This window comes from Pleuronectes platessa, chromosome 13, assembly GCF_947347685.1.
Source record: "Pleuronectes platessa chromosome 13, fPlePla1.1, whole genome shotgun sequence".
NCBI lineage: Eukaryota > Metazoa > Chordata > Actinopteri > Pleuronectiformes > Pleuronectidae > Pleuronectes > Pleuronectes platessa.
In genome coordinates, this window is record NC_070638.1 from 18,024,944 (window position 1) to 18,034,914 (window position 9,971).

Consider the following 9,971-nt stretch of genomic DNA (forward strand, 5'->3'; position numbering starts at 1 on the left):
TAAAATGTATTTGGCTTTATTGCTTGCACTGTGCATCCTGCAGATGTTTTCAGAAAACCTGTTACAGCACCACCTTGTGCCTATACTGCATCACTGCAACTCTGCTCACCAAATAGCTCTGACCATGCCAGGAGACGCTAGTGTCTCATTTAATATTTCTACATCCCCGTTAGTTTAGCCTAATAACAACCACAAGCTCTACTCAGTAGCTCTTGTGACTGTAAGAGTGCGTCTCTTCTGGTATGCACTTCAGGCTGTAACCGTCACTGTGTGGTCGACTCAACGTGCACTGAAAGAGCTCAGGGTTCAAACATGGACACATACAAACAAAAAGGGACATACTAATAATTTCAAAACACGAAGGTGGTGCAAATTATTGCAGATTCATTCATTGGGTGGAAACACACTTGTACAGAAATTTCAACAAAAATTAATACATGTCATTCAAATTCATCTATTGGTCAATGGGGGTGGGGGGGGTCTATTAGCTAATAATAAAAGGCTACTTGTTAGGGCTGGACGATAAGACCCATAATATATAACATGTTCATATTTACCTATTGTTTTAATACAGAAGTACTTCAATATTTCCTTTGTCCAAGTCTAATATGTTTACTGGTTTACTCCTGATTGGTTGGTTGAACTTCCATTTGTAACATGATGTAGGGAAGTGATTCTCTGAATTCAAATTATCACACAGCCCCATTGAGATAAACGGTTTATATAGAAAACATTCATATATAACTATGAAACAGAGGATTGCCAGGTCAGAAAAGGGGAAAATCTTAAGATGGATATTTCCTCTTGATGTAACGGCAGAAGGGCGAAGCAAACCACAAACCTAAGAGTAGACCTCCTCCTCCTCATACAGTAGCTTAGGAAAGCTCTGTGACAATCAGGTAATAATGAAATGTTGGTAAGCGTCTAGATCTGTCCCCCATTCTTCATATCCATTCATCCTTCATCACTCCACACAAGCTTCCTCACCCACAGCTGGAGCATGCTGGCCTCGGTGTCTGATCTAGAGCAGCCGTTCTGCCTGTCCTTCTGGGCCAAATAAATAGAAAAAACACAGAAAAAGACAGATGGGGGAGGAGAAAAAGAGAAACCGGGTGTGTGTTTTGGTTTTAATGGCAGGTGCGATCTTCTTTCCCAGATTATGATGACGTTTGTGTTATTTCCGTGGGAGCTGGGGATTCCGTGGCGTTCGTTGGGAGGGCTTCCGTGGACGCCGTGGAGTCGGCGGCGTGGGCGACGGAAGGTGCCGCTGTGACTGTGACAGCGGCGTTGGTGGTGGGTAAGAGAGGGGCCAGTCCCTGAGGCAGGAGAGGAGGCACCTGGGAGGGCAGCATGGTGGAAAGAGGGGGGAACGGGATCAGACCTGGCAAGTTGAGGGGTGGGAACGAAGCCAGAGGAGGGACTGTTGAAACAGAATGGAAGGATTCAGGTTATAGTCACAAGTGTTGTCAGGATTCAGATTCAAACAAAGTTTTAACCAAGGTGATAAAATGAATGATTATTGCAATAGTTTTTTTATCAATAGCAACAAACTGATCTACCTGTAACATTTTTGGTATTAATTATTAATATCAATTTATATCTATATTGCCCATCTCTACTATATACTTTAAATGAGTATGAATATATAGTCTTAGTTTAGTCTATACAGTTGACTATGGTACGGCACGGCTTGGTATACAAGCATGGCTCATGATATGTACAGAAAACACACCTAGCAAATACTTTCATACATTACAATTTGAATGTAGATGAAATACTGACTTCAGACTATAAATGTAAATTGCCGTCTGAACTCTTAAAAAAGATGAGACACTGTAAAAAGCAACAAACAATGCATTGTGGGATTCATAGGTCCCCATAGTACCATAGCATATTCTTGTGATCCCTTGAAACAAAGCAACGTCTGCCAGTGACCAGAGCCAATTCTACGCAGTGTTTATTAAGAGTAAAAATATACAACTGCATCCAAAAGAAGACTTATTTACCTGTTGTTCCCAGTGGCGGGGGTAAAGTGCTGGTGCCTGCTAGTGACAAGGCACTGAGGTCTGGGAGTGGCAGGTTGAGGTTGGGGAGGTTAGGGAGAGGAGGTAAGCCTCCTGGGAGGGGCATCAGACCTACACAGACACAAACACATTACGTAATGGGGGGTAAGCTGGGTAGTAGTCATTCACCTTTAAACTGCAAGTGCCTCTATATACATTTCAGAAGATGAGTTAGTTGACTTAGTCTTTACAGAGAAGGATACGCCCTGACATGAAAGCCCTGTATGTTAGCGTGGAGGTTTGATAGAGGTCATAGCTACAAAAGGAGAAAGACTGAACGACGACAGTATGAGGGAGGTTGGTAGTGGTGGTTATGAACACACTGGTTTTGTGAGCTTCTGCTAGAAAATTTAAGCCAAACACTGTTTACCAATCATGGCAGCTCGTTCTTAAGGTAACACGGCGGGTGTGCAAACTTAAACTTGACAAATGGATCAAGAAGTTGAGGCAGACTTTTCCTTTTTTATCTGAAAGTGGGTGACCACCTGTATACATCTACAGAAAGAGAGCTGCAAAGATGCTGATACCCTTGAGCTTTTTCAAATGTCACAGATTCACTGACTCAGCTGACTGGTGGTGTGTGTGTGTGTGTGTGTGTGTTTGAGAAAACACCCACCTGGTAGCGTGGTGGCAGGGTTGAAGCTGGTGGCGGCACGATTCAGTGGAATGAGGGGGCTGAGGGAGGGGCTGATGGAAGAGGCGAGCAGAGGGACTGTGGGCAAACCTGGAAGGGAGACAAGAATAAAACATTAAGTGAGGATATGTGGAGTAAATATATCATGTTTGTTACGTCCGCCGAGGAGGTTCAATGTGACTCTTGTATGTTTGTTTGTCAGGAGGATTACTCAAAAACTACACAAAAGATTTCCCCAAAACTTTTCTGACAGAACCATTTCCTTTTCTTGACAAAAGTGAATTGCTCTAGGTTGATTTTGTGTTATTGAGATTTTCAAAAATGTCATACACAACAGCGCATAAATTTAGACCTGGTGTGACATTTGTGTGCTTCTTCTTTGGAGCTGAATGAGATGTGCGTGTTTTTTACTAGTTTGCCAGTTTAATTCTTTTCTTTTTAAATGTTCATTAAGTGTAGGAAAACTGCAATCATTTACAATAAGAGCCAAATGTTTAAACTATCAAAAGTTTTTAATTCATGTCTCCATCGGCTTCAGAGGCTGAGAAATTCAAGGTTTGTAAATGTTGGCAATTCTGTCAGCTCCTTAAGAAACACTCAGGGTTGAGGTGGTTGTTTTATTCGGCGCCTTGGGTCTGAATGGGTTAAGGGGACTGGTGGGACTTGGCACAAGTATGCCCTCTACACAGTGCCACTCTACTCGAGTGTGCGAACATTCACATAATGTGCCCTGTGAAATACCTGTGTGCAGCTCACTGGGCATGGTGGGTGGGGCTGTGCTGATCGACAGGCCGGACAGTGTATCTTCTAGGCTTGTGGGGGTAGCAGGTGCAGCGGGAGGAGGAGACACTGCTGAAAGCTGGACCTGAAGCAGTTAAAACAGAGAGGACGGAGGTAGAGAAAAAGATGCTGCTGTCAAACACATAAGGTCACATTCATTCAAACGTGCAAGCAGCTCTAATGAGTAGCATTGCTCTCTGTCCCTCCGGCCTGCTCTGCTGAATACGTAACGAGAAATTGCATTTTGAGTGTGTGAACACTTGAAAAAGAAATGAGAGGCCAGAGGACACAAAACTTAAATCTTTTCAATGTCATGCTCACACTCTGCATACTGATGCCTTAAGTTTTGACTGGTGGGATAAAAAGCCCAGGAGACCAGTGTTAAGGATTATTGGGATTTAGACAATGTAATACTCAAGTATGGATGCAAATTCTGATTTGCAGATTTGCATTTATATATTTTACAGATGTTTTGCTTTTAACATGTCTCCAATCTGGATTGTGTAATACTGTAATATAGGTCGACAAGGACTATAAACATGGTTTCACCTCGGTGAATCCATCCTTCAGTGGACTGATGGGCTCACTGGGATTATTTCCAGGGAAACAGATCTTCTTCCCTTCTTCAAAGGGCCGAGTGGGAATCCTGTGAAGGTATCCATAACCAATCCCACATCCAAGGCTGGAAAACAAAGAAAACAAAGTTACATTTCTATTTCTTTTGGCTTGCTTTCCCTCTTGTATTTCCTATTATTACCTCGACTAATGAGATAACTTGTTGTCTGCGTCTGTCTGTTTGTAGGTATCGCGGCAAAAACTACAAGATGGATTATCAAGAAATTTGGTGAAAGGAGGATGCAGTAAATTGGATTACCGATTCCTCCAGTCTGCATTCTTAAGCATGCTTTACAGAACCCTAAATTGCCCCTGACGCATGCTCTGACAGTGTATGACAGAGAAAGTTAAAAGAGCACTGAGCATATAAATGTACAACCATACATTTATAAGCTCAGCGTTAGTGAATTGTACTGTAAAGGTCTTATAAAACTAGAAAAGCACTATACTGTCCATTTACCATTAAACATATATCCCTTTATAGCAGTGAGTGTAACAGGAAGGTTGAAAGTGTGCATGTGTTACCTGCCCTCTCCTCCCCAGGCAGTGTTGGGTGTGATGACCACCTCTCTGCAGTTGTCAGTGTCCGTGTTGTACACATAGAGCTTCAGGCCTTTCCCCTCGTGGCTCTCTATCAGAGAGAACAGGTCCTCTGACTGCAGGACGGAGTCATATAGTGGCAGAGAGGTCAGCGCAAAAAGGAGGAGACAACATGGTTAATACCATGATAAGCTGGATAATGGAAAGAAGTGATAGAAGGGAGGATGTAAAGGGCTCTTAAACTACCTCATTCATTACAGTGTCGGCTCCAATGATGTAGTCAGTGTGCGGCCGCAAGCCGGCCAGGGCTGCCGGGGAGTTGGGCTCCACTTCCTGTTAAAGAAAGCAGGGGGGATATAAATGCAAGAAAAACAGTTTTGTCCCATATAACAGCATACTGGTCAAAAAAAACCAACAACACCAACTAACATCTGGCTTTTGTCTGCAATGGGAATGGGTCCAATCAGCATCCACTGCTGGGGACAGAGGGTTTTATCGGGGCTACCTACCAGCACATGCCAAACATTCTCATTGGCTCCTTCAAAGCTGCAGAAACGAATGGACACACCGAGCAAGCCCTGCCCTCCCCACAGGTTACTGGGCGTGACGGTGGTCTCCCGCAGCTCCAGAGTCTTCGAGGAGTAAACCAGCATCTTCACTGGTTTCTCTACACTGGCTTTCAACAAGTCCTTCAGAGTGTCGTTATCCTTGTTCTGCGAAAAAAAGAAAGAAGATGCAACCATGAAACACATTGGCCATTATGACTTCTTTATGATCCTGTGCAACAGCTAGTGGCTCTCCTCACCAGTCTGGTGTTATTGATGGAGACAATGAAATCGAAGAAAGGCTCCAGCCCTGCACGGTGTCCAGGGGAATTCTCCTGAACCTGCAAGAGAAGTGAGAGACAACCTGAGCTGCTGCTGGATGTGACACCCACTATTTCACTTTGATCTGACATGCTCTGTACGTACAGCCCAAACAGGTGGAACATACAAGAGAGCCCCTGCTGAGTCTTAGCCTCTGATCCCTGTTGTGATGTGCCCAAGTAATGACGATAACGCCATCCAGCTATATCTGCTATGCCTAACCATAAACTAACCTGAGCCCTGACCACAACACGAGCATGTTAACGGAAATCTCATGTTTCAAATTTTGCCAGAAAAGGTGAAAGACGCACTGTGTGCATAAGTGCCAGTCCGATAATGGATGTATCCACAGAACCAGCTGGACAACTGTCATTCAATGCAGCTACGTAGCTTCAGCTAACATTAGCACTGGTGCTATTGCTAGTAAAGTAAGCGCATTTATTTAGTCACCCGGCAGACATGACAATGGAACCCGCCAGAAACCGTGTGTGACACGGACTCCAGTGTATAAGCTCGCAGTGTTTTCTCCTGACATGTTGTTGGCGGTGTGCAGGCGGAGGCCCCGGCAGGCATCCCCGGCCTGTCGTCATCACACAGAGCCGACAAAGCTACGGATGAGCCCGGACGCTAAGCTAACGGCTAACAGCGGGCTGTCGGAGCTGAGCACTCACCCGGAGGACGTGGTACCCCTCAGAGCCTCCGCCCGGTATCTCCACGCTCTGAGACCCTCCCATGCTGTCGCTCTTAAGGCTCCGGAGGTGTTTTTATGGCCGCTAGCACCCAGCAGAGGTGAGACAGCTGAACCACACACAAACACCGGGTACACGTAGCCAAGTGACCGAGTGGTGCGCATGCGCCGTTACGTGGCAGGAAGTAGGGCCTCAGTGAAATGTGCACATTTCAGGCGGTTTCTGTCTTCACCTGTGAAGAAGGATAAATAACTGATATTAAACACTTTGCTTTTTCACCCACATCCTCACACTCCTGATGTAGAGAACGCTGTGTTTGACTTTTGATTGGATTTATGTCGAGCTCTATATGATGTACATTTGTAAACTGGATTGTCTTGGACATCAAGCTGCACAGTCACTGAGGCAGAAATAACATGTTTAAACTATGGGAGGTGTTTTGATCACATGCTTTATTATTTATTTGCATGTGTGAGACCCAATACAAATATGTTATGTCTTTTTCTTACTTAACATTTTCTCTGACTTTGCTCTTTGCTGAGCTGATCTGTCTTATCGTTAAAACTGATTTATTTCTTAAATATCAGCAATTCAATTCTAACTAATATTCTGCCACAATAAAACTCTTGTAAATTGTATTTATTAATTTGTATTTGTATGTTTTTGCTTTTATTAATACAATAAATCTGCCTCACTTTACCTCTGACTGCTCTAATTTAACCTTCTTACAAAGCTCTTTATGACGCACAAGAAAATCTTAATCAGAACTATATAACACATCCTGACCGTAATGATGATGGCGAAGCTTTTTCTTTTAGCTTAGCTCCAACACAAGTTGCAAAAGCAAATACATATTCCCTCTCAAATGTTCACACTTGAATCCACTCTTTTCTAACGTCTCTTAGATATTCTTTCAAGCCATATCACTGTAGTTCATGTGTATTGAGTAATAATATTATGTAAACTGCTGAGGTCAAATGTTGCACCAGTTGAGGTAAATCTACTGCACACACACACACACACACACACAGTATTTAAGCAATATTCATTAAATGCAATATTCAAAGTATCTTTACAGGAGAAAAACAAGCCTTCATTGTATCTGCATTTGAGCTTGTAATCCTTTAACCAGCTATATACTTTTCTTATGATATTCGACGCACAGGGTAAACAGCGAAAGCACTTAAATGCCCGATGGATAATAAACAGTTACAGACCATAATGTCCTGAAAAATACAGACAGGACTCTTACATTTCACATTGCAATTGATTGTGTCTTTGATGTGACTATGTGCATATACTGCCTTAGACATCTGTGTAAAATTGTTGTTTCTCTTGTGAAAGCCTGAGTCATGGCTCTTACACAATATGTTGTTACAATGTATTATATTATATTAGTATTCACAAAGCTATACAGCATACAGCTTTTCATGAGTGTACAGTCAGAGAATCGCCATCAGAGGGCACCAGCGCTACATTATATCTCTGTTGTCCACAAAGTAGAAGTTGAGCTTCTCCCCACAACCTCTCCTCCCTCTCATATTTGTATTCCCTCCATGTAAAGGTTATGAAACACTGCAAGCAAAAGCTCTGCTCCACTGTGAAATGGTGGCTTCAGCCTCAGCACGTACTTGTGTAGGTGAATAAGTGAAAGAGGGAAGAGATGAGAGGAGAATAAGGAATGTGTGGATGGCAAAGAGTGGATGAGTGAGGGGATAAAGGAGACGAGGGAAGGAGAATGTGAGAGGAAAGCAAAAAATACACGAGAGACTGGTGCAGATAGTAGAGGAGGGTTTCACGCTGGAGAGGAGCCAATCCGACACACAGCTGGAGGCCAAACAAAGCCTTCTCCAGGAAGATTAGGCAGAGAGGCAATAACGTTTGTGTATGTGTGTAGCCACGAAACCGGCAATTCAGAGGCAAAGGAGAATATTTTAGCTCAAAAACAAAAAATCTCTTCATATAAATTACACTTTGAGAAACCACTGAGCAAAATAAAGATGTGAAAGACGAGTTTGACAGTTTTTCCTTTAATAGACTTTATTAAAGATGTTTTTCGAGATGGCATGATTGTGTTAAAGTGCCTACGGAAAAGCTCCTGGGGAACGTCCCCTTACAGCTGGGATTGGTTATGTACAGGAGTCACTGGCCACATACAGTACACAGGTAACCTTAAATATGATTAATGCAATTGTTCCATTTTTATATGGTCCCTAGATACCATAAACACTTTATGGACATAACTCTTATATAATACTGCAATAGTACACATCCATTTAGAATGGAAGAAAGAAAGGTGAACGTTGTGCAAAGACATTAAGAGGAACTCTTTTTTACATAAAATATCCCACTGAGCTCCTATAACACTGAGAATACGGGTAATATGTTTAACAATAAATATATTTTTATTACAGTAAATGCATTAGGATTAAGACAGATACAACAATCCTTTCTTGCCAGTCTCGAGAGGAGAGTACATTCCCACATCCTTGTGCTTCTCTCTAAAAACAAAAGACCAGCACGACTGCCAAAGGAATATATATAGACATCATTCTTAATCTCATCAGAAGGCCAGTCAGTCATCCTGAAACATTCAGTCAAAGAGACCAACAATCACAGAAAGAAACACACCATATAAATTGCATCGCAGTCGAGGGTAAAGATAACATTTTACAAACACCTATAATCTATAAGAAGTTATATATTTATATGTATTTATATATGAAGGACAATGGATTGCTCTGTTCCCGACTCTCTTTCTTTGGCTGACAAAATCACGATAAATAAACTTTACTCGAGTTCCTGTGATTACATTTATAAATGTATTACCATGTAATACGCATAAAGATACATTTACAAAAAAATACCTGAATCTGCAAACAGTGGCAATGCAATACACATTTGTACTTATATATAATAATCAAATATTAATATTTGAACAATGCTATAAACACATATGGCCATCACATGATTGCATGAAACAGAGAACGAGCCAGCGTTGTACAGGTTTGATGTTGTCACAGACTGGGGAAAGCTGCAGATATCTTAAATCTTAAATTTCTACCAGGGAAAATATTGCAGACTGTGGATCAGTTGCTGGAGGTGAGAACCTCGCAGACTATCATACTTGGTACCTATGGTGTGCACATTAGCTTATTTTTAACACAGTGCTAGCCTACAATACATAACAGGGCCCACTCACTCACAGACACTCACACAAGCTCACACACACACTGCTTGAGGAGCTCGGACAACTAGGTCGATGCAGAAGACTAAATATATATCCACAGTCGAAAGCACCAATGATTCAATTGTGTGTAACAAATGCATGATACAGCAGAATTATTATTTCTGATAATTTATAATATTTTGATCTGTGCTTTTCTCCCTTTAATCATTTAATCTCACTCACACACACAGACTTTAAAGGACAAACCTCCGTGGACGATAAAAGTAGATCACACACACACGCGCACACAGACATGACAAGATTTCACAGCACACACACACACACATTAGAGTATGTAATTTGTACCTGGAACTTTCAGATATTGGTATATTTATTTTCTCTATAGAAGGAATTATATGGGACAGTTAGAGTCTCTCAGTGCCAGTTTCTCTTCATTTGGAGAAACATTCAAAATGCTCGAGGCAGAAGAACAGAAAACACGTCGTATCAGTACTCTGCCTGCAGCACTGAGTGTTTCACCTCACTGATTACATCTTACATATTGGAAATATCACAGATAAGAGACCAGCAGGGGGCAGCAGTGATTGCTGAGGT

At 42.1% G+C, this 9,971-nt stretch overlaps 1 protein-coding gene across 2 annotated transcripts; it reads right to left on the reverse strand.

Annotated features, from left to right (window-relative positions):
• On the reverse strand, window positions 1-6,338 carry LOC128454190 (Golgi reassembly-stacking protein 2). Of its 2 annotated transcripts, none has more exons than XM_053437481.1 (10): window positions 6,170-6,338; window positions 5,438-5,518; window positions 5,142-5,345; window positions 4,879-4,965; window positions 4,618-4,748; window positions 4,027-4,159; window positions 3,439-3,562; window positions 2,680-2,787; window positions 2,007-2,135; window positions 1-1,420 (listed from the first exon to the last, which is right to left on the reverse strand). In XM_053437481.1, the coding sequence occupies exons 1-10, from the start codon at window positions 6,230-6,232 to the stop codon at window positions 1,158-1,160; spliced, it is 1,323 nt and encodes a 440-aa protein (XP_053293456.1). In that variant the 5' UTR covers window positions 6,233-6,338; the 3' UTR covers window positions 1-1,157. The 2 variants fall into 2 exon arrangements, with proteins under 2 accessions (XP_053293456.1, XP_053293455.1); XM_053437480.1 differs by having other exon boundaries at window positions 4,618-4,762; window positions 4,878-4,965.
• Between the last annotated feature and the right edge of the window lie 3,633 nt (window positions 6,339-9,971).